The 27,113-nt window shown below is 36.3% G+C and overlaps 1 protein-coding gene across 6 annotated transcripts in view; it reads left to right on the top strand.

Moving 5' to 3' along the window:
• Positions 1-27,113, top strand: part of SNX13 (sorting nexin 13) — a 143,883-nt gene that overhangs the window by 14,335 nt on the left and 102,435 nt on the right. For 3 of the 6 annotated variants that reach the window (XM_036863036.1, XM_036863035.1, XM_036863040.1), the window contains exon 2: positions 8,370-8,500. The exons of the other annotated variants lie outside the window; for them this stretch is intronic. In XM_036863036.1, the coding sequence (XP_036718931.1) occupies positions 8,432-8,500 (69 nt within the window). In that variant the 5' untranslated portion in view covers positions 8,370-8,431. The remainder of the gene's footprint in view (positions 1-8,369; positions 8,501-27,113) is intronic. 6 annotated transcript variants of the gene reach the window in all.

The following is a 27,113-nucleotide window of genomic DNA, read 5'->3' as shown; positions in this document are numbered from 1 at the left end:
GTGAGAGAGTGGCATGGACATATATACACTACCAAATGTAAAATAGATAGTGGGAAGCAGCTGCATAGCACAGGGAGATCAACTCGGTGCTTTGTGACCACCTAGAGGGGTGGGATAGGGAAGGTTGGAGGGAGGCTCAAGAGGGAGGGGATATGGGGACATATGTATGCAGATGGCTGATTCACTTTGTTGTACAATAGAAAGTAGCACAGCATTGTGAAGCAGTTATACTCCAATAAAGATGTATTAAAAAAATAATAAAGTACTGGTAGTAGGACATTAAGAAAAAAATTAATTGTATTTAAAACAAATGTCAGCAGCATACTTTATACTTTTTAATCTTATGCTTAGCCTTTTTTTTTATCATGAACAAATTTGACTTAATAATTTTTCATCCTTGCCTATCAATAGGTGAAAAATTCTTGCTTTAAAAGTTTGAATTTCTTTGATTGCCAGTGGGGTTGATAATTTTTCATATGCTTATTGGCCATTTGTATTTTCAGTTTTGAATTGTCTGTTCCTATCCTATTTTTCTTCTTGGAGTATTGGTCTATTTCTTAATGATTTATAACATCCCTTTACTCATGGATTTTAGTGTTTTGTTGTATATGATGCATATATTTTTGCAAGTGTATATATATTTAACTTTATGGATTTTTTTAATATTAATACAAATTAATTTTATGTTGTCAGAAATGTCAGTCCTTTCCTACAGATTTTGCCATTTAAGAGCTCTCCTGTCCGTAGATTATACAATGATTTATCATTTTTTAGTCAGAAATTCTACATAGTTTTAGTTGTTTTCTACATATTTTTAGTACTGTTGTGAGGTATTTTATAGGGGAAAAATACTCATAATTTTTATCAATTTTTTATAATGCAAATTTTCATACAGAAACTTTGAAAAATATTGCCATTAGCACCCATGTACCAATTACCCAGATTTGTTCAAATTTTGTTATATTTGTTTTATCTCTGACTCTCTATGTGCCATTTATGTTGATATTGTAGCTGAACCATTTTAAAGTAAACTGCAGATATTATGTCACTTCTCAAAATACCCTCATGAATCTCCCAAGAATGTTTTTGATATAACTATAGCAGTATTGTTACACCTAATAAAATTACCAGTAATACCCTATTATCATCTAATAGTATATTCAGATTTCCCCAGTTTGAACTAGGATCTAATCCAGCAATATCATTGTTGTGTCTTTTTAATCCAGAATCAATAAACTCGCCATCTTTCTTCCTCCTCTTCCTCCTGCTCTTTTTTTTAAAAAAATTAATTAATTAATTTTAGTTTTGGCTGCTTTGGGTCTTTGTTGCTGTGCACGGGCTTTCTCTAGTTACAGGGGCTACTCTTTGTTGCGGTGTGCGGGCTTCTCATTGCGGTGGCTTCTGTTGTTGTGGAGCACAGGCTCTCGGCATGTGGGCTTCAGTAGTCGTGGCTCGCGGGCTCTAGAGCGCAGGCTCAGTAGTTGTGGCGCAGGGCTTAGTTGCTCTGCAGCATATGGGATCTTCCTGGACCAGGGCTCGAACCCGTGTCCCCTGCATTGGCAGGCGGATTCTTAACCAGTGCGCCACCAGGGAAGTCCCTCCTCCTCTTTCTCATCCTCTTTCTGCTCTTCCCTGTTGTGGATGATTATCTTGTGCGTTAGGATGCTGTGTAGGATGCACACAGCAAAATCCTTAGCCTCTGTGACACCCACCGCCCATTTTGATAACCAAAAATGTCTCCATACATTGCTAAATGTTCCCTGGGGGAATAATTGCCCTTGGCTGAGAACCACTGCAGTAAAGATAGTGCCTTTTCTGCACTTTGTTTTTTTAGATACTTATTTCTAGAATTGTTTTTATCTCGAATCTGTTTTGTTCCATTGATCTGTGTGTCTGGACTTCAGCCTCTTTTGCTTATTTATTGTACTTCTCTGTTGTTTAGTAAGTAGTAGTTTAAAAAACAGCTTTATTGACATGTAATTTATATACCATACATGAATACAGTTCAGTGGCTCTTAGTATGTTCACAGAGTTGTGCATCTGTTGCCACAGTAAGTTGTTACATTACCTTCAAACAGAAAAACCCTTACCCTTTAGCTGTCACTCCCAAATCTTCCCTGCCTTGAGCCCCAGGCTATCACAAGTCTGTCTCTATGGATTTGCCTGTTACAGACGCTTTATATAAATGGAATCATACAGTGTGTGGTCTTTGTGACTGGCTTTTTGCACTTAACATGTTTTCAAGTTTCATCCGTATTGTAGCATGCATCAGTGTTTCAAATTTCTTTTTATTGCCTAGTAATCCATTGTATAGAAGCACCACATTTTGTGTATTATTTCATTTATTGATGGATATTGGGTTATTTTCACTTTTGGGCTATTATCAATAATGCTGCTATGAACACCTGTGTACACGTTTCTGTATGGACATGTTTTCATTTCTCTAGGGTATATACTAAGAATGGAACTGCTGAATCATATGGTAACTCTATGTTTAACCTTTTGAGGAACTGTAAATTGTTTTCAGAAGTACTGCACCATTTTTCTTCCCACCAGCAATATAGGAGGCTTCTAATTTCTCTGCATTCTCAAGAATATTTGTTATAATCTGTCTTTTTGATTATAGCCATCTGGTGGGTGAGAAGTGGTATCTTGTAGTGTATTTGATTTGCATTTCCCTTATGTCTAATAATGTTGAACATTTTTTCATATGCTTTTTATGACCACTTATATTATCTTCTTTGGAGAAATGTGTACTCAAATCTTGTGCTCATTTTAAAATTAGATTATTTGTTTATTTCTTAGTCAGTTTTTATTTATTTATTTATTTATTTAATTTATTTTTATATATATTCTTTTGGCTGCGTTGGGTCTTCGTTGCTGCGCACAGGCTGTCTCTATTTGCAGCAAGCGGGGGCTACTCTTCATTGTGGTTCACGGGTTTCTCATCGTGGTGGCTTCTTTTGTTGTGGAGCATGGGCTCTAGGCGCGTGGGCTTCCGTAGTTGCAGCACTCGGGCTCAGTAGTTGTGGTACGTGGGCTCAGTAGTTGTGGAGGGAAGTCCCTCTTAGTTTTAACAGTTCTTTGTATATTCCAGGTAGAAGTTCATTATTAGGTATATGATTTACAAATATTTTCTCTCATTCTATGGGTTGGCTTTTCATTTTCTTGAGGGTATCATTTGCAGCACAGCATTTAAAAATTTTGACATAGTCCAATTTATTTTTCTTTTGTTGATTGTGCTTTTTGTGTCAAAAGATATTTAAATTTTGTAATATATTTTCTGTAATTAGCTTCAGGAAATGGTATCAAGGATCACATAAACAAGACAAACTAAATACATAAAAAGAGAGTTGAAATTAAGCCATTATAGTTTTCCCCAACTTGAATTTTGAAAAAATAATTTTTTTCTTAAATTTTATTACCATATTTAGATGTGTGTGTGTTGGTAGAAGACTTTACTGAGAATTTGAGGGTGATGAGACATTTGGTTTACATTGTAGCAGTGCTAGATAATTAAAAACCACTCTGCTCTGTAGTGGAGTAGCTAGCTACAGTAACCTAAAATTTTGCAGTGTCCCAATCCTCAGTTGCCATGCTTTGAGTGTTTTCATGGTTAACCGTACCCCCTAGAGGAGGAGGAATCCTCCAAAAGCAGAGACTATTTATTTCTAGTTCTGCCCTCTCTGTCTGTAATAATCTGTTTACCTTCTCCTGAATTCTTGGCTCTATTATTTCATGATTATTGGCGTGCTTATCCATTATTTTTTCTCCCGGCACATTCTTAGTCTCTGGCTCTTGACTTTGCAGATTCCTAACTAGGCCGGCTTATTCTTTCAGCAACACTACATGTCCAGGAATCACAGCTCAGTCTTGATATTCTTGAGGATCATCTCTGATTATGGTCCCGCTGCCTCTTCACAGTCACTTGCAGCAATGTGTCTGCTCTCATCATCTCCGCCTTCTTTTATACTTATTAACGTTTTAAAAATTTTATTTACTACCTAATTAAACTTTGACAATATACAAATACATATCTGTTTTTTAAGATTTTCCAATTTATTTTAAAGGTTATGTGTTTTAAGCTGTTCTCTCGTTATTACCGTAATTTGACCAATTGTTTTATCTTGCTTTCTTAAACAGGATGTTAGTTTCATGTTTGTCACTTGGTGGAGTACAAATTTTATGACAGCCTTTATGATCGTTGCTTGATAGAAATAAACATCCATAATAGTGTATTCACTTAAATATTTTAAATGACTGTTAATTGAATGTAAATAAAATGAGTTAAGGATATGGTGTGTCTTTTGTAGGAAAAGTGGTATGTGTAATCTAAAAAGAATAAAGTATTATTTGCAATATATATTTAAAAAAAAGTTCATGCTTCTTGAAAAGTAAACCAGTGCAGAAGTGTATTTAGTAAGAAGTGAAAGTATTATTTGCTTTTTCTGTTTTAAAAGCAGTCTGGGTACATACTTCTATACCTTTCTCTATATTTAATACACATGAGAGAAAATTTTCATTAAATTAAAAAAATTACTCTTAAAAGTGGTGCTGTAAATTATCTTTTCCCACTTTTATAAGTTTCTCAAGTGTTTATCTAATTTTTCCAGTAGTGTTTATTGTTACACTTTATACTCGTGTCTTCTCCCCTTCCCTCTGCCGTATAGATAGGTGCTCACTGAATTGATTTGACACAGAAACAAAGGGCAAATGAAATTGAAGTATTAAGGTGCCAATTAATGATAAGAAAGGAAGGTAATCTGGTGAAGATTATCACTAGGAAAAAGTATTGATGTGTATATCACATTGACTTAGATGACTACTGAGAAGATCTGTGGATTCGATATATACTTATTCAGAGTATACTGGATGTGCCAGATGTTATACTTGTCAACAGGAATACATCAATGAATAAAACATAGACATTTTATGATCTCATGAGACTTAGGTATATGATATATACAGGAAAATAAATAGACGATTCCAACGTAATGTGATAAATGAAGATATTGGCAAGAGAGTGGTTGAAATGGTGAACTGTGGAGTCCAGTCTAGATAGGGAAATGAATGCAGAAGTGGGCTAAGTAGGGAGGAAGTAGAATTGTCTGCAATTCTGAATGATAATGAAAAATAGATGCAGTAGGTTTAACTAATTTAGAACTGGAAGATTGTGATCAGAGAGGAAGATAGTTAATTTTCACATTTCCCATTCAGAGAAGACAGGGTGATGAAGTCTGGAGTGTGGTCTTAAAGTGGCTAAAATGGACTTGCAATGAATGTCGGTGGAGGTGAAATGCTTATGATATTAAAAGTAGAGTGTTGGGAGTTCCCTGGTGGTCTAGTGGTTAGGATTGGGCGCTTTCACTGGTGTGGCCCGGGTTCAATCCCTTGTTGGGGAACTGAGATCCCACAAGCTGCACGGCGTGGCCAAAAAAAAAAAGAAAGAAAAAAAATGTTGGGTGGATGCATGTTGAAATAATTCAAGGTTATGTAGTACTTAGGACAGAAGCATGTCAGGAGTTTTGCGTGAATGATTAGGAATGCCTTGGGGATCAGTGGTTTGCACCTGGGACTGCATATTGGAATCACCCGGGCAACTTTACAAACTGCTAATGCTCTTACCCTAACTTTGCTGCACGTTGGAAATTCTAATGGCTAGCTCCCATCCTCAGCTATTCAGATTTAATTTGTATGGGGTGTAACCTGGGCAGTGGGGCTTTAAAATGCCCCTGGGAATTCTAATGTGCAGCAATTGCACAGTGACAGGGTTTTGTTTTTTTTTGTTTTCTGTTTTTTTACAGGATACTGGCTGGGAGTTATGGTTAGGAACATGACCCTGCATCATGAAGTTGGAGTACATGATAAATGAAAGAATAAGCAACCTTTGAGAGTGAGGCAGGAGAAGCAGCTTTTACTTAAAGCAAACAGTGAAATTGTTGATGATATAGGTCCGTTTATTTTTACCCTGGAGCAGAGTAAACCTAGAGGGAGGTTTTGGGAGGAAGGTAAGCAGTGGGAGGTTGGATAAAGGAGGAAAAAAAAAACAAGAACAGTACAGTGGTTAGAGTACAGGAGAGGACTGATAACGGCAATAAATTTTTCTTTTGGTAGTGACCAAAGATAACAGGGCATAGTGGGTTCACAATTAGTCTGGAAAATACATTCCGCAGTCCCATGGTGGGTGAAAGTTGGGAGTTGGGTGAGTGGCTCTCAGGAGTCGGTTTAAGACCTGGGGTTGAACTTAATAGGAAGTTCTAGCTTTTGTATTCTTCTCTTTGTTAAGGGGTTTGGATTGGTTGCATAAGATCCATGGGGAGGCCCAGCGTTTCATGCTGCTGTTCCACAGGCTCCTAGGTGAGCGGTTAGGGGCCTGGTCTTTTTTGTCCTGACACTGGCAGGAGGAGGCTCTGGAGTGTCAAGGCTTGGTTAGGTCTGCAGAGCATAGCTCTTCTGCTCACTGCAGCGTGCTTGCTTGTGTGAGTTTGACACTTTGCTGTACCTAACAATGGCAAAGCCTTTGCTATTTCTTTACTTTTTACACTTGATGCTTTTCAGGAACAATTTCAATTGCCCAATTCCAGATTGTTTTCAACATTGAAGAAATGGTATAGACTTAGAAACAGTGAAAAGGGACCTTGTATATTATCTACGCAAACTTCCCTTATTTATACATTAGAATTTTATGCATAGAGAATTGAAGTCAGTTTCACAAAGAAACCGTTCAGCCTAAAGTATAAACTATATATGAGACTAGAAATTTATAATTGTTACACTGATTCAAATTTGTTGTCAGAATAAATTGGTTTACTGCAACTCATTTGATTAATTTGACATGTAACTTGATTTTTTTGCATTGTTAAACTTGGAAGATGAGAACATCAGATATCACTGTCAATGGAGTGCAGAAAATTTATATTTCTTTTAAATTAAAGAAAGCATTTTAAAGTATAATACTTGCAGAGTTCAAGAGCTACCCTAGTTATGCAAATGAACTGTGGAATTACTTTTGAATGACGAGTTCATTCAAAAACATTATCAAAAATTTTTAATATATTTTTGGTCAGAATAAGGTAAGTAGTAAATTTGGTAGTAGCCTGATGTAGAAATAAGAAAATTGTATGTTTAGTGGAAAATATACTTTTGCATAATTACAGTATATCATGTCAACTAGTAATTAAAACCCATATGCCCTTACTGAGCAAAATATATGTCCATGATTAAAGCTTTTGTACTTTTTAAAATTAGATGATTTTGTATACAGTGACTTTATTTCACATGTGTTTGAATTATGAAAGTAAAAGTAACTTTTTGAGGTTGTGACACCAAGCATATGATACCTATGATGGGTCATAGGGATTTAGGTTACATCAAAAGGATGCTTTTAACAGCTGGGTTGTGACATGTATTTTTTTATATGTATCTTTTGTATTCATAGTTTTCAGATGTGCTTATTAGCAAGATGAAAACTGAGGAGCAATTATGCTAAATGGTGCTTGTTTTCCTTTTCTCTTTTTGGATTGCATTCATTGATTTACCTATGTTTAGGTGGATATGAATGGTACTCATTTTTCTAAAAGTCAGTTGATATTTATTAAAAAACTCTGCACAGCTAGTCAGTTGTCTCAGTCATTTGTGGGGACATTTCATAGTTTAGTTTTGCCAATACAGATTTAGACTATTCATAAGAATGTTAATGAGATTTCTCTTTGGCTGTGGCAGCTGACATCATTTGGCTTAAATTTTCTAGGCCAAAATTATTTCTGCTATACTGTATGGTGGTAAATTCTGATAACTCAGCTCAACATTTATTATGTTAGAGTATATCCAAAGCTTCTTCCTGAGGAAAATTTTGGCTTGCTTATGTGGCTTTAGTCTGCTAACTTGTAGAAGTAGCGTCATGAGAACACTAGTTAGGCTCTTTAGTTTTTATGGTTTACCTTATTTTAGGTGTATATAGATTAACTCTAAATCGGAATATAGACTACCCACATTCAGTGACCACAGGTTACATGATTCTCAGCACCTCTCAAAGCCTGAAAGAATTGATATTAGGGGAAAATGCCTGAGAGTTATTTAATCCAGTCTTTCTTTTAGATTCTCAAATTTCATCTAATTTATTTGTTTATTTATAATTGTGGTTAGATTCTCTAATTTGTATCCTTGGATATAGCTTGATTACTAGAGAATTACAATCTTAGAACACATTAGTTTTACTTCTTGCAGAATTGCCTTCATTGACGTGCCTTTTAATGTTTATGTCCACTTTATTTAAAGTCATTAGGAGAAGCAATTTTGTTAAACTTTCTAATGACTTTCCTGTAAAACTTGCTGAGAAATTAACCAGTACTTCATGCTTTGTTTTTCAGATATATTCCTATATGATACAATTCTTTAAAAATTCAGAGCTGCAGATATAGAGCACCAGTTAATGAGAGGAAAGCTTGGATATCATCTGTTCCCAACCCGTTTACAGATGAAGAAATTGAGGCTCAGAGAGGTCAGCTATAAGTGGCTGGCCTAGAACCTGGGTCTAGAAATTGTGTCTTCTAACAACTGACCCAGTTTTTTTTTTAAGTTTTCAAAAAATTGGTGTGAAATTGAAATCGACATAACATAAAGTTACCATTTTAAAGTGAACAATTCATTGGCATTTAGTACAATCACAAAGTTGTGTAGCCGCCACCTCTATCTAGTTTCAGAACATTTTCATCACCCCGAATTACACTTGCTCCCCATTTTACTCTCCTCCCAGCAGCTGGCAGCCACCATTCTGCGTTCTGTCTCTATGGATTTATCTTTTCTGGGTATTTCATATAAATGGAATCATACAGTATTTGACCATTTGTGCCTGGCTTCTTTCACTTAGCATGATGTGCTATCCATGTTGTAGCATATATCAGTACTGCCTCATTCCTTTTTATGATTGTATAATAAATATTCTATTGTAAGTAGAGACCACAGTTTGTTTATCCATTCATTCATTAGTGGACATTTGGGCTATTTTCATCTTTTGGCTATCGTGAATAGTGTTGCTGTGAACATGTATGTATATGTATTTGTTTGAGTTTTTAGTCTTTTTGGATATATACCTAGGAGTGAAATTTCTTGGTCATATGGTAATTGTATGTTTAAATTTTTGAGTAACTGTCAAACCATTTTATACGGTGGCTGTACCATTTTACATATCCCAGTTTTGTTTGTTTATTTGTTTCCCTTCTACTCTCCTATGTAAGATCATGGTGACTTGAAAAAGAAAATGAGCCAAAGATCAGTTTTTTGTTGTTGTTTTTTTAGGATATCAACTCTTATTTAGTACATTTTATACAGTAGATTTTTCAAACGGGTTTGTTTATCTCTGTTCCAGTGGTTTATTTGCTTATTGAACATGATTTTGCTTTGTTCATTTCATTCAAACTGAGGTGAAGTTGTGCTCCTTCATTTCTTTTCTCTCACTATATTTATGTTCTTAGAACCCAGAGAATGGTTTTAGAGGTCTAAGTAAATGTAAATCTATTTACTGTGCAAGATAAAATGAAAATGATGAAAAAGAAAAAATAGGGAAAAACAGTAACAAATAGTCTTGGGTACCTTCAGGAAGTTATTTATAGGTTTTAACTTTAGTGACTTCAGTGCAGGTCACATTTCTTTGTCTTCTACTTTTGCCAAGGGTTTGGGAATTGTTTTTTGAGTCTCTTTACATTTGGGGGCCATCCATCACTATAACATCTTTATGAAAATAGTACCTTGTATTATACTTGATAAATGGATACTGTAGAAAATTTAAAGTAAATGGTTTAAGATAAGTTAAATAGTCATCAGCTATCTGAGGTTTTTGAGATAAGGCTAATTTTGATTTAGTTTGGACTAAATAATGACCTTCTGACATTATTGAAGTCTGCCTATTTCTTTCAATATTTCATTTTTAATTTGTTTTTTATCATAAAATGACCCTCACTAAATTATGTTTGCCAAGAAAGAAAAAAGAGTTAAGAAGCTAATGTCAGCTCTGGAAGATCTAATTGAGTTTTTCTGTTAACAGAGAAAACAGAGTATAAACTTACATCTGTAGTACTGAGGAAAGAATCTGAAGGTCATTATTTTTATTTCTTTAGTTTTAGAAGATAGAGACCTACTAAAAGGTACATAGAATGCATTTAGTTTTTTGAAAAGTATTAGGTATGGTAGACTTTTTTTTTTAAGGATGTAAGGCACAGAGGAATTCTGGAATAATCCCTTAGGCGACAAGAATTTTATTATAAAGTAGTGGTGAAATCAGTGAAAGAAGAGCCTTATTAGATAGCCAGACTTCACAATACAACAGAAACGGCTGCCTTGCATGGTTTCAGATAGATTGAGATGTAGACTGGAGTTATGGGTACAGCACATATCTGGCCACCAGAAGGTCATGTACAATATATATAATACAGATCTAGATACGTGGGTAACCTGTGGCGCTCCTAGCATTAGGCTTTTGTAAGTGCCTGTGCTGGTGCTGTGCCATCCTGACTGACTCTGTTACTGCCTCACTGCTACTTTTATTCCCATCACCATCAACTGACAGTCCCAAGAGAAGACTTTATTGGCCAGATCAGAGTCACCAGTTACTCTGGGTTACCTATATTATTTGATAGAGCTATTCTGTCAGGCTGTCTCACAGACCAGTAAACCAGCCTTAGAAATCCACCCTTGTAACTGTGGCCCAGTGTGGTGGGGGTCATTCTTATAATTCAGAGCATGGTGATCTATACTTAAGGAGTCCCTCAGAAGATGGTTTAAACCATAGTAGGTAGGCATTTTTAAGAAGTCCAAGAAGGGAGGCAGTGTAGTAGATGAGTACTTTGTCCTGAACGGCAGTTTCATATTTTCACATAGATACTACATTTGTTTCAGGTACTGCTTTTTGGATTTCTGGTAGACTTAGTGATGATCTCAATAGCAAAATAATGTATTACATATAATCCAGTTAAGGGTTTTAGGAAAGAGCCCTTTTATACTCCAAGTTTACATTCTTCTTGCAGTTACAGAAATTCACGAAAGACGTCCAGAGTTGCTTTGAGTATATCTTTGAATTTGTTGTATATACACATACACACACCGCTCACACTATCATCTCAAGTTAATTTTTAAGCCATTTAAGTATATATAAGAAGTCTATAATCCAGTTCCTTTTAGAAGTGAGTAAACAAAGGTTGAGAGACATTTTGATTGCTCAGGTTCACATGAACTTTGAGCAGAGCTAGGAGTAGAAACCAGCTAGGATTAGAATTCCTAACTACTTTTGTGTTACAGTGTGTAGTATCTGTTTAGACTTAAAGAAACAAAAACTACTTTTGTATTGTTGGCATTTATCTAATCTTGTTTAGGAGTTTTTCCAGTGGTGACTCTGGAGTGTAAGGAATAGAAATATACCCCAGTTACCTCACATAAAAGGGAAAATCCAGGGAAGTAAAATGCAATGTAGCTGGTCCTGTGGGAACTAAAAAGCTGACCAAAGTCTCAGTTCTCTCTCTTTCAGGGAAGCACAGTCTCTCATCTTGGCTTTTCAGAGTGTATCTGCCTCATTTCAGTTTTTCTCAGTTGGCTTCCTTGCTTACCAATTGGCCTGTATGTCCCCTTAAAATGGCTCCTGCAGCCCCAGAACATATATATCCTTTTTCAGGTTCAGTGTCCACCATTGGCTGGCAACAGTTTTTAACTTTTCAAATTACCGAGAGAGGGTCTAGCTCAGATCACTGATGGAGCCCAGTCTCACAGAGTGTACATTGTCTGCCTCAGTATACAGCCAAAGTATGCATTGGCTGTCTCTATGTCAGGTATACATTCCTGGTGTAGACAAGGTTGGGGATGGGGCAGTAGACAGAATGATATCATTCTCAGGGCTGTGGATGAGAGGATGGGATAGGCACATACCTTTTTATAGTATGTAGCAATTACTGATTTCATTTTTAGTTGTCTAGTAAACTACTAAATAGAGATTATATTTGAATGGCAAAGACTGAACAGACTATCATGGTATATCACTCTGTATCCCATACATTTGTGCGTTTTTAAGTTCCTTAAATGTAAATAAATCTCTAAAGTAGTAACTCTTAAGAGTGGAAATACAAGAGATACATGCTTCTAGGGAGTATTTCTTTTTAGTGTGTCTCCCCCTGCCCTGCTGCCCTTGGTCATTCATGCATATCACAGAATCTTTGAGTTTGTATTATGCTCCAGGAATTTTGCTAGCTATGGGCAGATAAAGTTGAATATGGTATTTTCTCTGCCCTTAAAGAATTCTATGCTTTGGAAGCTGAGCTGTCTCTAATGAAATTATTAGAGGTCAGACTCTCTTTGTACCGTTGATTCTTTCACCTGCTGCCCTGTGAGTCATACCTTATCTTACTTGTACTCTTTATTGGATCCTTCCCTAGAGCCTAACATATATACAACTCTGTTCCCACTCACCCCTAAACTACTGCAGTCTGGTTTGTACTCACTACTCTACAGATGTCACTCTCAGTAATACCAACAGGTACCTTCTAGTTGTCAAATCCTCTGGACATTTATTGGCTTTTATCTTACTGAACTGTTCTCCTGGTTTTGGACCTGTAGATCTTTCTTTTAGGACACCATCCATTACTGGCTCTTTTTATACCTTTCTAAGCTTACCTTCTCAGTCATCTTCATGAGGTTCATTCTCTTTTTCTGCCTGTTGATGTTACCAGTATTTCATCCTTGACTTACTGACTCTCTTCATGATCTACTTCATTCTCATTTTTTTTAGATGACTATCTGTGTGGTAATCAATTCTGATTCTGTGTATCAGTAGTCCTGAGTATTCCTTTGAAAATAACTTGTATCACTATATCCATTTGCTTGCTGTCTGTCTTCACTTGAGATCTGTATGTATCTTTGCTCGGAACATGTCCCGTACTGAACTTCACTTCTTCATCCGCAAAACAAAACAACAAACTTGCCATCCCCCAGCCTTCTTTCTTGTATCTTGTTTGGGGTGACTAGTTGTTCAGCCAGATACTACTCAAGCTTAAAGAGCTGTGATGATGGCTCTTTGTCATGCTCCATGCAATCTACTGACCTGTTGATCGGGTCATCTAGATATCTCTCCACTATGCAGACATCTGTTCATCCCCACTACTACTGACCTGTTTCTGGCTTTTAGATAGTATGACTGTAATTGCTCTTCATAGGTTTTCCTGCCTATTTCAAATCTTGCACATAATTGGTAGAATGGTTTAACTTGAACACTCCATATGCCTCTCACAATCTACCTTTTAAAAACAACCCTCAGTGGCTTCCCCATGGGACACGGTTTCTTGCTTCAGTGCCTACTCCTGTTGTCTTCTCTTTATCAGTTGCCCTCTTCTTCACCTGGCTGTGTCCTGTTATCCTCTAAAATTAATCTTAGGTGTTACCTTTTTCAGGATGCTTCCTCTGATTTGCCGCCCCTCCTCCCCTTCAGGCTGGGTCAGATTACCTGCTCCTTCTTTTTAGTGCCTTGTAATAGCTGATGCATGTCTATCATTTTTCTTACTCTATTGTTTTATAATTTTATATGTAATTCTCTTCCTCCACAAGATTGTGAGCTTCTTGAGGCCCAGAACAATCCTTTACTTGCAGAGCCTGGCTATAGGGGGCACATGCTAGACTTTAATAAATGTTTGACCAACGAATGAAAGAAGTTTCTAGTTTAGAAAAAGCAGATATTCATAAATAATTACTGTAGAGCTTTAAATAGTGCAGTGGAGGCAGAGAATGCAAGGACTGAACATTGTATCTGGGAAGAGGGAGAGGTGCCTATGAGGGAAGACTCGCTTTATGGCAGATATAAATTTGATCTGGTTCTTGAAGGGAACTTGGTAGAGATTTTGCTAGAGCGGAAATGTGATCCATCCTAGAGAAAAAAAGCAAGAGAACAGGTCCTACTCACGAAAAAGCCAGATATTTCAGAATCTTTTTTCAAAAGTCATTTTGGTAGTGAGGAGGATGTAACAGAGGAGAGGCAGGAATGGTGGTAGTCTTGCAGTCTTGCAGGCTGTAATGAAGGTCTTGTATAAGGCTTTGGTGGTGAGGAGGGCCCCAAGAGATATTTAAGATGTAAAATATAACTAATTAGTTGGATGTGAGAGTTCTAAGAGGACAGTTCAAGGTAACTCTTACGACTTCTCTTTTCAGTGATTGGATAGGCAGTGATGCCTCCTTTTAATTAATTAATTAATTAATTATTTTTAATACATCTCTATTGTAGTATACTTGCTTCACAATACTGTGTTAGTTTCTGTTGTACAACAAAGTGCATCAGCTGTCTGCATACATATATCCCCATATCCCTCCCTCTTGAGCCTCCCTCCCACCTTCCCTATCCCACCCCTCTAGGTGGTCACAAAGCATCAAGCTGATCTCCCTGTGCTATGCAGCTGCTTCCCACTATCTATCTATCTTACATTTGGTAGTGTATATACGTCGATGCTACTCTCACCAGCTTCCCCCTGCCCATCCTGTGTCCTCAAGTCCATTCTCTATGTCGACGTCTCCTCCTTTTAATTTAAATGAGGGAATATAGGAAATTGGGGTATGGAATGAGTTTAATTTTAGACACGATGAGTTTGAGGTACCCATGAGAAATTCAGGCAGAAGCGTTCAGTATGCTGTTGAATATAAGTGTTAGAAATTCAGGAGGTATATCTGGGCTGGAGGCACAGTTTTGGAAGTCATGGTACGTATGAGGTAGTTAAAAGTGGTAGATTAGAAAACAAGATTACTCAGGGATTGCATATATAGTAAGACTGTAGGAGAGTGAAAACAGAATCCTGGGCATTGCAGGCTTTCTTCTGCTTAAAGATAATCTGGTATACTTGCAAAGCAGTAGAAATTTTCTTTGATCTCTTTAATTTCCTTTTATTCTTTCCCACTTTAACAGATTTCAGAAATTTCCCCTTTGCAGCCCCTATTTGTTCCTTCCATTCTTTACTCCACTGGATTCTTCTTGAGGCTATTAGTTTATTCCTCTTTGAAGTGTCTGTTGTCAGACTACACTAGGGAAAAGGAAACGCTTAATGTGAATTCACATCTCTTCATGAAATGGGGATATGTATTTCTAACTTTACTTCCACTAAGAAATAGGTTGTCTGCCATTTTTTAAACATATTACTTTCTTGGTTTATCTTTTGTTTTTCCTCTTCTGATAGTAACATAGATACAGGTAAATATTTTGCTTCTTTCATTAAAACAACTGTAAAGTTATGGTGATAAATCACATCTTGGACTCACATCAGGTACACCTTATAGCAAATTTTGGGACTGTGGCACTACCGAGGAGTTTGTGGCTCATTTTCATGGGGATTGTTGCCACTCAGCTTCATTCCAGTATTGCCTTTCAGGGAGGTGATTCCACTGATGCCAGATTTTTCTGTTTTTCAAGAAAAGTCAGAAATCCTGATTTTTAATGTGATTTTTAAAAAATGTTTATTCAGAATTAAAAAAAATACTATGCTGGCAGTTTTTGATCCCTTTCTCAAACATTAAATTCTTTGTAACAAAGACCGACCATCATCACCTACTGAGATATTTGAGGTGTGTTTGGTTCTATTGCATACTAGGGTAGGAGAGGAAACTTGACTTGGAAGCCTCAGAAGACTGTAGTGGAAAAGGAGACAGGCTCAATCTCTTGATTTGGACGATTGAGTAATAAAGGGTCATGAAATCAGATGGGCTGACTCCTGTCCCATCTGCAGTAAGTATTCTGGTAATGAATCCTCCCTATCTTCAGTTCCTTATTTGCTGAGGTTTTGATCCTGAGCACCGTGATCAGTGACTTGAAACTGGAGTGTTTAGTTAGGGAGGATATTTTTCTATTATTTTATCATGCATATTTAAGTACAAAATTAAACACACACACCCACCCCCACCCCCATACCCAGCTTTGGTGTTTTGCCACCAGAATGTAACCCATGTGAAGAATAATGTTTCTGTCACTTGGTGGGTTTCAAGTTCTGAACACCTGATTTACTGAATGTACTCAAAGTATAATTTGTTAGGGCTTACTGTATTTATTTATTTTTGTTGAGTCAAAGAATTTTTATAGAAAATCTCCTCATTCCATAGGAAAATCAGGGAGATATGTTGGAACTGACCTTTGGATTTTCTGTTTGTTCTCCATGGGAGGGAAAAGTAATGATTCCTGCAAGTGGAACTTTCATAGTTTTGAGTGTGCATGTTCCCTTTTAGCAACAGCTTTCCCTTGTAAATAAATTCCATTTGTTTAAAAATTAGATCTCACAAGTAAAAATTATATTTAAAAAACGGTGCCACAAAATGTTAGAATTTGATTGTTGATTCTTGATCTAATTGGCTTTTGACCACACTAGATTAGATTATGAGAGGAATTCATACACTAGGTATCCTGAATAAAGACAGTGTGATTTTCTTTGGGAGGAGGGGAGTCTAGGTGGAGGTAGTTGAAGTATGTGCTAATGTATTATGTCAACTAAAATTCTGATCATCAAACAATTTTCCTTAATTACATGATGGCATATTTTGTGTATGTTTATAGTTTCTCTTAAGGTTTTCTGTATCAGAGGTATTGACCTCTTGTTTCCTGTTCTAAGATGAGAGATTATGAAATCTATGAAATGAATCTAAATAGTTAATTTTTTTTTAAATGACACATTTTTTTAAAAAATTTATTTTATTTTTTAAAATTTTTGGCTGCATCGGGTCTTCGTTGCTGCACACAGGCTTTGTCTAGTTGCAGAGAGTGGGGGCTACTCTTTGTTGCAGTGTGTGGGCTTCTCATTACGGTGGCTTCTCTTGTGGAGCAGGGGCTCTAGGTTTGTGGGCTTCAGTAGTTGTGGCACACGGACTCAGTAGTTGTGGCTCGTGGGCTCTAGAGCATAGGCTCAGTAGTTGTGGCGCACTGGCTTAGTTGCTCCATGGCATTGTGGGATCTTCCCGGACCAGGGCTCGAACCCGTGTCCCGTGCATTGGCAGGTGGATTCTTAACCACTGCGCCACCAGGGAAGCCCCTAAATAGTTAATTTTAACATTATGTGAAAATAGGTTTCTTTACATTTTAATAAAGTTGAATGAATTTTGAGCAGTTTGACGATTCAGTTTCATACTTTTGTGCATTGATAATGACTATGCTGGTGTATCAGTTTATTATAATTCATGACTGGTGCTGTCTTATCATTCTCTCTTGCTGTAAAATCATCTTGTATTTGTGATTATATGTAGTTGTTTTTTTTTTTAATTAATTAATTTATTATTTATTTTTGGCTGTGTTGGGTCTTCGCTTCTGTGCCAGGGCTTTCTCTAGTTGCGGCGAGCGGGGGCCACTCCTCATCGCGGTGCGCGGACCTCTCACTATCGCAGCCTCTCTTGTTGCGGAGCACAGGCTCCAGACGCGCAGGCTCAGCAATTGTGGCTCACAGGCCCAGTTGCTCCGCGGCATGCGGGATCCTCCCAGACCAGGGCTCGAACCCGTGTCCCCTGCATTGGCAGGCGGATTCTCAACCACTGCACCACCAGGGAAGCCCTATATGTAGTTTTTTTAAAGACTTTTTTAAAAGAGCAGTTTTAGGTTTATAACAAAATTAAAAGGAAAGTACAGAGAAAGTACAGAGAAGCTTCTAATTTTAATGAAGTCCAGCTTATCGATTATTTTTTTTCATGGATTATGTCTGGTGTTATATCTAAAAATGCATCACCATACCCAAAGTTGCCTAGGTTTTCTCCTAAGTTTTCTTCTGGAGTTTTATAGTTTTATGTTTTACATTTAGGTCTGTGTTCATTTTGAGTCAATTTTTGTGAAAGGTATAAGATCCGTGTCTTAGATTGATTTTTTTCTTTGTGGATGTCTGTGACAGCACCATTTGTTGAAAAGATTGTCTTTGGTTATGTGTAGTTTTTGGAAACTCTTGAATAGTGCATTTATCTCTCACAACTTACTTTGTTGCCATTTATAAATGGAATCTTTAAATATATTTACACATAAAAGTATAAATAGCCTTGAGCATTGGGCATAAAAGTTCAGTAAACAAATTATATTCTCTGTCCGACTTTTGAATGAAAGAGTACTTCCCCTGTGGCACACTCTTATGTAGCATTAGCAGTTGTGAATCTTTGTTCACTTGGAATTTTTATTTTTGGAAATTAACAAAATTTCAGTAAATCAAGTGAGTAATTTTGGGTAATACCATTTTGATGGAAAGAAGTGGGTAACTGAAAAGAAAAGAGATTGATTTTTCTTGTTCAACTGCAAAACTGCCTTTGGAAACCAATTTTAAAGGAGTGTCAATACTGTTTAAGCTCTGGAGGATTTATCTTTTTTGTATTCCCAAACACTTTGTAACTTTTTATTATGGCACTTACCACATTTGTGTTATCATTACATGTGTATTTTACCTTTTTAGTTTATGAGCGTTTTGAGGGCAGAAACTGCCTGATTCATCTTTGTATAACTAAGGCCCAATACATGGTTATCTAATTATTATAGGATCAGTGTAACCCCTCCAAATAATTATTTTGAAAGGCAGTAATTCTTATATAAAATAAATACATAACCCACACATAAAATAGGATATTAAAACTCATTTCTCACAGTAGTTCCATATTTAAAAGAATCTTTTTCTTAATTGAATAGCCAAGTGTATATTGCTCTACTATCAACTAATCACAGGAAATTTTTAATCCCAGTTTAATTCTCTGGGCTGTGAACCTGTAGCATGTTTGTGCACTGTTTATTTCCTGCATTGGTTCCTTAAGAAATGCAAGTGCATTTACCATGTAAGTGAATTTTGTGATTATTGTGTGTGTTTTAAAAAACATTTTTAGTGAAAAATTTTGAACATTAAAAGTAGAAGGATTAGTATAGTGAACTTCCTCTGTCACGCCCAGCTTAGACATTTACCAACTCATGGCTAATTATATTTTGTCTATATATCCTTTTTCACTTTTCCTCTACTGTCCACTTCCAGAATTATTTTGAAGCATATTCCAGATACGTGATTTCATCTTTAAATATTTCGTCATGCATCTCTAAAACATAAGGGTTCTTTTTGTTATAACATAATAGCTGGTACCATTCATTATTTAAGCTAAAAGATAAGCAGTAACTTGTTAATGTCATTAAATATTCAGAAGATGTTTAGAATTACCCAGTTTCTCTTCCTTCTTTCCCTCCTCATTCTTCTTCTCCTTTTTCCACTGTATTTTTGTTAAAATCAAGTTGAATAAGCTCTACATATTGCAGTTTTAATCCACAGGTTCTCCTCAACCTTCCTCTTCCCTCCTTCTCTTTATTTTTTTTCCCTTTGCCCTTTGTTGAAGGAATTGGGTCTTTTGCCCTTTAGTGTTTCTCACAGTCTGAATTTTGCTAAGTTCATCTCCATGATGTAACATTTTCTCAGTCTTCTGCTTTTCCTCAGTCAGATTCAGGTTTGAGTCCCCCCACCCCACCCCACAAAACTCTTTGATAGATGGCGATGTGTATTTTTATTTCAAGAGGCATGTAATGTCTGGTTCATATTCTCTCTTTCTCTTTCATCCTCTCTCTCTCTGCCCCCCCCCCCAATCCCTCCCTTGCATGTGTTAGACTGGTAGATCCCTAAATATGTTAGGGATTGCAATATGGCAATATTCTGTCATTTCTTCTTCTTATATGGATTTTTTCCTTAAAGAGAAACCGATTTTTCATCAACTCTCTGATTACCCTGATAAATGCCTAATTCTCTACCACTTTTCAAAAAGAGTTGGTTCTTTAGAACCCTTCAAAGGTGATCAGTGAAATTTAAAAATATTTCTATGATTTCATGAACTCAAATATCTGAAGTGCTTCAATACATTGCAGTTGTTAGTGTTACTGATTCCATCTTTAGCCAGGTGAAGCCTCTTCAGGTTGTCTGCTGAGTTTTGACATATTCTTAGTAATCTTTGGTAGCTTTTTGGTATGGCAAAATGTTCCAGGCCCATCTTAAACTCATTTCCTGCTCCAGACTTGGAATCACCCATTCCTCCAATAGCCCTAGTTCGTTTTAGTGGAACTATCAACACTATTTTTTACTGAAGCAATGATTCATAGTAAAATTACTATATTGTAAAATCATTTGGTTTGCTTTCTTTATGTGGTTATTCCACATTGTTAGTATATACAGTTAGATATTTAAATTTCACTTTGCTTTTGAATTTTAGAGATTGCTTTTGAAATTCTTTTTAGATGTAAAATATTTATACTGATACAAAGTCAGATCCACAGAGCAAGGTATTTTCAGAGCGTCTCGTTCTTATCCCTGTCCCCTTTACCCCATTTTCTCCATTCCTTATAGATCGTCATTTAAAAAATTTTCTGTATATCCTTATATTTAAAAAATATAAGCAAATGTTTATAAATTTATAACTCTCCCCCTCCCTTTCTTAGATGAATGATAGCTATACATACTTTCTTCTACTGGTATGTAATTGAATTAAAAAAATAATCAGGCTAAGTATGCTGATACAAAAAAATTTGTTCAGAATGCCCAGGATTGGTATTTTTTTTCTGATATCTTGATGGATTCTTTTAGTTCACATAATTAGAGATTTAGCTGTCTTATTCTTTGGTAGCTTTAAAAATTTTGCTTTAATCAGTTATTTTTAAGGAAATACTTTTCCTTTTTGTATGTTATCTGTATATACATATACATGTATACATACATATGTATTTAAGAATGAGACTGATATATATGTAAAGTAAAAATAGACATTTATCTGTCAAATGGAAACATTTATAAGGAAAATAATCTATTTTATTTCTCTTTTTTTTAAAAACATCTTTATTGGAGTATAATTGCTTTACAATGGTGTGTTAGTTTCTGCTTTATAACAAAGTGAATCAGCTCTACATACACATATATCCTGATATCTCCTCCCTCTTGCGTCTCCTTCCCATCCTCCCTATCCCATCCCTCTAGGTTAAACGTTTGTTTTAAAAAGTCTTTGCTATGATTTCTTGCAGTTTTTAAATTATTATTATTTTAATTTTAGTTTATTTTTTATTTATTTTTGGCTGGGCTGGGTCTTCGTTGCTGTGCATGGGCTTTTAGTTGTGGAGAACGGGGGCTACTCTTTGTTGCGGTGTGTGGGCTTCTCATTGCGGTGACTTCTCTTGCTGCGGAGCACGGGCTCTAGGTGCGTGGGCTTCAGTAGTTGCAGCATGTGGGCTCGGTAGTTGTGGCTTACGGGCTCTAGAGCGCAGTCTCAGTAGTTGTGGCACTTGGGCTTAGTTGCTCCGTGGCATGTGGGGTCTTCCGAGACCAGGGATCGAACCTGTGTCCCCTGCATTGGCAGGCAGATTCTTATCCACTGTGCCACCAGGGAAGCCCTGCAGTTATTTATTATTAAGGCACAAAAACATTATAAGTAGAAAAATACAGCTTCTAAAAAGCACCTTTGATTAATTTGTTTCAGCTTTGTGTATCTACTGGACCTTATATCGGTAATTCAGGAAACCTTGTTAACGTGGTTTTGCAGTTGGAGACTTTGAGTCTACTAGAATACTGTCAGGACTGTTCTTTGCTACACTGCTCCATCCACATTTTAAATACTTTTATTATTCTTTCTGTATAAGGGAAAGCATTCAGTGAATACAGTCCTTTGTTTTTTCAGTACTGTAATTTCTTTTAGACTCTAATTCCAGTGATCCCCAATGTATGGGCTGTGGGCTGGGGAGGGGTTGTGCAGCCTAACTTAGTTTGTATCCTGAAAAAACAAATGCATATAAATGTACCTGCTGTTGTTTCAGACTGTATAGTTGTTTTGTAATTGATGGTATCTAGTTTAAAAAACACTGAAATAATCGTAGCTTTTTTTGTCTTCTTGTATTTTCTTCATCATTGGATGCTAGAAGTCCTAATTATGTAGTAGTCTATGATCTTTTATAACTGCTGCTCTAATAAAACATTGAAGGGTTTGTTAAAGTAGTTACCTACATATGTGTACATAATTAATTCTTGAAAATATATAAAAGTTGAACAATAGATTTCTGTTTTAAGGGAGAGAGTTCTGTTACCAAAGAACTAAAAATACATGGGGCTGGTGTATATGTGTGTATATAACCTAATTATTCTGGGCACCCCTGGTTGGGAGAGAGAGGATCATCTCCACAGGTATCCAGTGGCCATTATCTTTGCCAGCTGGGCAGTTAGCCATCTTGGAGACAAGGCCCTCTATCCCTCCTGGCTCAGCAGCTGGATTGAAAATGTGCACCGTATCATGCTAGTCTTTAATCATCCTCACAAGGATATACTAGGTATCTTAAATACATGGGAGTGGAAGGGGATCTTCATTTCCGTGTCCCAGGAGTATGAAAAGAGGGCTTTGGGGGCCAGCTTAGCTAAATGTGCTGATGATTCCTGTGTGGCTGCCTCCCTGAAAGGCAAGTCGTGATGTCGGCCGGTGTAGGCTATGTTGAGACGGTCAAAAGTATGTTATTTCTGTACATCAGTCCTGTGGGAGAAAAAGGACCAAGCTCTTGGGAGATTTTTTTTTCTTTTTTGGAGGTTGGGGGCTTGGTACGGGTTGTGCTGGTAGGAATGTATAACTCTGCCTAAAGTTCTTAGGTGGGAGTGAGGGGCAGGACTTAAATTTAGCGTTCTTTTCTCTTTCACTTTCCCTTCACCTTTTCCTTTTCTTGCCCTTTCCCCTTTTCTCTCTTTTCTCCCCTACCTTCTCTTTCCATTCCCTCCCTTATTTAATTTCTCTAGTTAGTAAATTGATTAATTAGTTCTGTATTTAGTGAGCAGCTTCTTTGTAGCAGACCTTGGTTAAATTATTATGTAATGTTGAATGAGCCAAAATTCTGTTGTCAGGAGCACATTCTATTGAAATTACTTGGAGAAGAACTTCCACTTTATTATAGGTGGGATAAGGTGGAAGGAAAACAATCTATAGTTTCAATAAGGTGACTCTTCTTATGGGTACTTTTTGTTGTTGTTGAATTCTTTTATATAGTTTCTGTGATCCAAGTTGGCACTGAAGTAATATCAGCTTTAAGATTCTCAGCCCTATCTGGCTGCCCTATGCCATGTAATGTGTTGAGACATATCAGGTGAATATAACTGAGAGTGGCTGACTCACTCTCGTAAGACTCTTATGAGAGTCCAAGGTCCGTTCTCTGGGAGCTCTGACAATCTGTTCTTCATGTGATCTATTGATATATAAAATAGCTGTTTGCACTTAGCCCCACTCTCCACATGTAGCCAGGAGAGTCTGTGCCTAGCTCTGCATCCAAGTTACTTAATCAGTCTGCTTTAGATAGACTTGACTTGAGAGATGGTCTCACAGCTCAGCTCCTTCATTGTGCTAGTGTGAATTCTGGATCAAAGAGTGGTTAGTGATTTTGCAGTGGTTACACAGAACATTAGTGGCAAACTGGAACCTGTAATTTATGATTCTGTGTTTTTAGTACTGTATTCTGCTACCTTTCCTATCATATTGGGGTGTCCAAAAGGTACCTTCGGTTTTTAAGTAAAAAGACACATTTTTCATTTTCACGAAGAACTTTATTGAACAGCATATTCACCCTTTTGTTCCACTACGTTCTGCCATTTTTCAGGCAACTTCATAATTCTGTCTTCCCAGCACTTTTTATCTTTTTGAGCAAAGAACTGTTCCAGGTGCCTTTTACAGTCTTCCAGGGAATTGAAATTTTTTCCATTAAGAGAATTTTTTAAAGATCTAAATAAATGGAAATCTGAAGGAGCGGATGAATCAGAACTTCCCAGCCAAGCCGTAACAGTTTTTGCCTGGTCATCAAAGAAACATGCAAAAAAAAAAAAAAAAAAGAAAAGAAACATGCAGTCTTACGTTATCCTCATGGAAGATTATGCGTTTTCTGTTGACTAATTCTGGATGCTTTCGTCAAATGCTGCTTTCAGGTCGTCTAACTGGGAGCAGTAGTTGTTGGAATTAATCATTTGGTTTTCTGGAAGGAGCTCCTAATAGAGGACTCCTTTCCACTCCCTCCATATACACAACATTGTCTTCTTTGGATGAAGATCCAGCCTTTAGTGTGGTTGGTGGTGGTTCATTTTGCTTGCCCCACGATCTCTTCTGTTCCACATTATTGTACAGTATCCACTTTTCATCGCCTGTCACAATCTGTTTTAAAAACGGAACGTTTTCGTTACGTTCAAGTAGAGAATCGCATGCAGAAATACGGTTAGAAGTTTTCTTTCTCTTGACTTATGTGGCACCCAAACATCAAAGCAGTTAACATAACCAAGCTGGTGCAAATGATTTTCAGTGCTTGATTTGGATATTTTGAGTGTGCCAGCTATCTCCTGCGTGGTATAATGTTGATTGTTCTCAATTAATGTCTTGATCACTGTCAACTTCAACTAGTCTACCCAACCATGGAGCATTGTCCAGTGAGAAATCTCCAGCACGAAACTGTGCAAACCACTTTTGACCCATTCAGTCAGTCACAGCACTTTCTCCATACACTGCACAAATCTTTATTTGCGTTTCAGTTGTGTTTTTACCTTTCTTGAAATAGTAAAACGTAATATGCCGGAAATGTTGCTTTTTTTCTTCCATCTTCAATATTAAAATGGCTACACAAAAATTCAGTTTTTGTAAGTCTTTTTTTAAAATGCATGCTGATAGGACAGCTGTCACATACAATCCAACAAAATTGTTTCGAATGAAGTTAAAGACAGCTAAGTGCTACTGGAGCCATCTTACGGAAAAAACTAAATGAACCTTTTGGCCAACCCAATAAAAGTCTGTGATGAGGATGAAATGAGATAAATGGTAGTATGAATTGATAGGCATAAAATATCACAATGTAAATTATTTCCATTTGCTTTCTACTATCAGGAGGCATTTAAGATTTTTTACATTGTCACTTCTTGATTTTAAGCATCTTGGCAGTAGGAGTCATTTTTTATGTCTTTGTGTGTCCCTCTGCTCAAGGCCAAATGGATACATATAAGAACCAGGGCATGCTAATAAAATTGATACCCTTTGAAACTGAAATTATTTTCATTATTTATAGATAAACTGATTGTCTAATAAAAATTATACTTTATATTTATGTACTTGATACTCAAACCAGGAATTTATTACATTCATTACAAGTAGTGTTCTTACTAATTTCTTGGGAGGCATATTAAGCTGATGAATATTTAAATAAAAGAAAGCACTCATTTATGATTTTAACATTTTTTTCTTATTGTGAGTTTTAATTTCAGGCAGTTGTCAGCTGACAAATTTTAAGGTTCATTAAGGAGTCAGGATTTGAATGGGGTCAAATCCCACTCTTATACTAACTGTGTGACCTTGGGCCATTTTTAAAAAAGCTTCTCTGCATTTTAGTTTCTGTTTCGTTAAACTAGGGATAATAATAATGATTAAGCTAAAATTGACCCCTAGACCATGGGCTTATTTACTCCCCAAAAAACCACGTAACGTAGGTGAGGAAATGAAGGCATGGAGTGGTTACACAGCTAATAAATAGTAAAGGTGAGATTTGCACTCAGATAGTTTAACTCCAGGGTTCATATTTTTTGAGCACTATGCTGTATTACCTTCTTGATTACTTCATAAGTTGTTCTGAGGAGTAAATGAGATAGGTATGTAGAATACTTGGTACAATTTTGATTTTCAGAGGTTTTGGGTTCTGGAGTTGTAAGGTTTTGTGGACCTAGAGGCTAATTTAGGAGAATTATAAATATATAATTGTCCTTAGTTCTGAACAGTTCTGGTAGCTTATTAGAAATAAAAGTATCACAGACCCCACCCCAGATATAACAGATCAGAATCTGCATTTTAAGAACCTGCATTTAAGATTCTTAAAGTTTGAGAAGTACTGCAGTAGATGATCATGAAGGTTTTTTCCATCTCACAGTTGGTGTGTCGGTGATTTTAGGGAACCAGACACATGGATATATTTCAGTGTTGATTATTGTGTTTGGAGAAGAAGATAGTAACATATCAAGTATCATTTTAATGTAAATCACTGTGAAGTGGATTTTATATTTTTTGGCTTCCGTTCTGAATTTGTAAAAAGTTTCTGATGTAGTGCAAAATTTTTCTAAATTTTATCATCCTGTATCATCTTAGGAAATAAGTAGAACTCAAAATTTTAAATGGTTTTAGATCAAATGTTCTTCTTAATCTCACCAGTTAAGATTATAATATTAGCCAAATATGTAAATGGGAACACTAAATGTAACATGAAGCTTTCTTAATTTTGGACAATTCTCTATTCTGATGTTTCATTGAATAGTTTAACATTTGAAGTTAAATATTATGAGATTAACCACAAAACAAATGAGCACCTGACTTGCTTGATTAGAAATGTTTAATTTTATTAGTCCCTGGAGTATAGAAATTCCTCTCAAAGTTAATTAAGGAAAGGTTCTTCTCCATAGATTTTTTGTTTTTTCTTGTGACAGTAATGTCTGTTTTGTTCACTGTTAAATCACTAGCATCTGGCACGTAGGTATTCACAAATATTTGTTGAATGAGTAAGAGTTTGTTTTTTGATGATTTTTGCTGCCATTTTCAAATGAGTAAGAAGAGACTTGTAAGATTCTGAAAATTTGAGTTTTTAGACAATTGAGCATCTCCCCATGTTAAATAATTGAGTTAATAATCTTTCCCACATTACATAATTGTGATTCTTTTTTGAAAATTTAATTTTTAAATTTCTTTAATTGATAGTCAAACAGTGGGAGCCGTGACACATTTATACAGTTTAGAGCAAACACCTGGTTAAAAAATATAGAACATTTGAGTATTGAGTATTTGAGAAGCCCCCTGTGTATTGTCCTCCAATTGCATGCTCCCTTCTTTCCTTTATCTCCAGAGATAGCCACTTTGCTTGGTTTCATTGTTCAAACCTCTGACTAGATCTTTAAACAGTAAGTTGTTTAGCTATGAAAAATGGCTAGCAAGCGTAAATATAACTTTGTAAAGAAAGAGTAATATTGCTAATATTAGGTCAAATATCACTGAAGAAGGTAGGCTGGATAAAGTATCTGGGTCATAGTCTGGTCTGAGCTTTCCTGAGAGTTTGTAAGAACTCTTTTCAGGAAAGTCAGTGGAAAAGGTTTTGAATGAATCTTGGG

Source organism: Balaenoptera musculus, chromosome 9, assembly GCF_009873245.2.
Source record: "Balaenoptera musculus isolate JJ_BM4_2016_0621 chromosome 9, mBalMus1.pri.v3, whole genome shotgun sequence".
NCBI classification, from domain to species: domain Eukaryota; kingdom Metazoa; phylum Chordata; class Mammalia; order Artiodactyla; family Balaenopteridae; genus Balaenoptera; species Balaenoptera musculus.
Note: the sequence above shows the minus strand (reverse complement) of the source record. Positions and strands in the feature narration are given on the sequence as shown.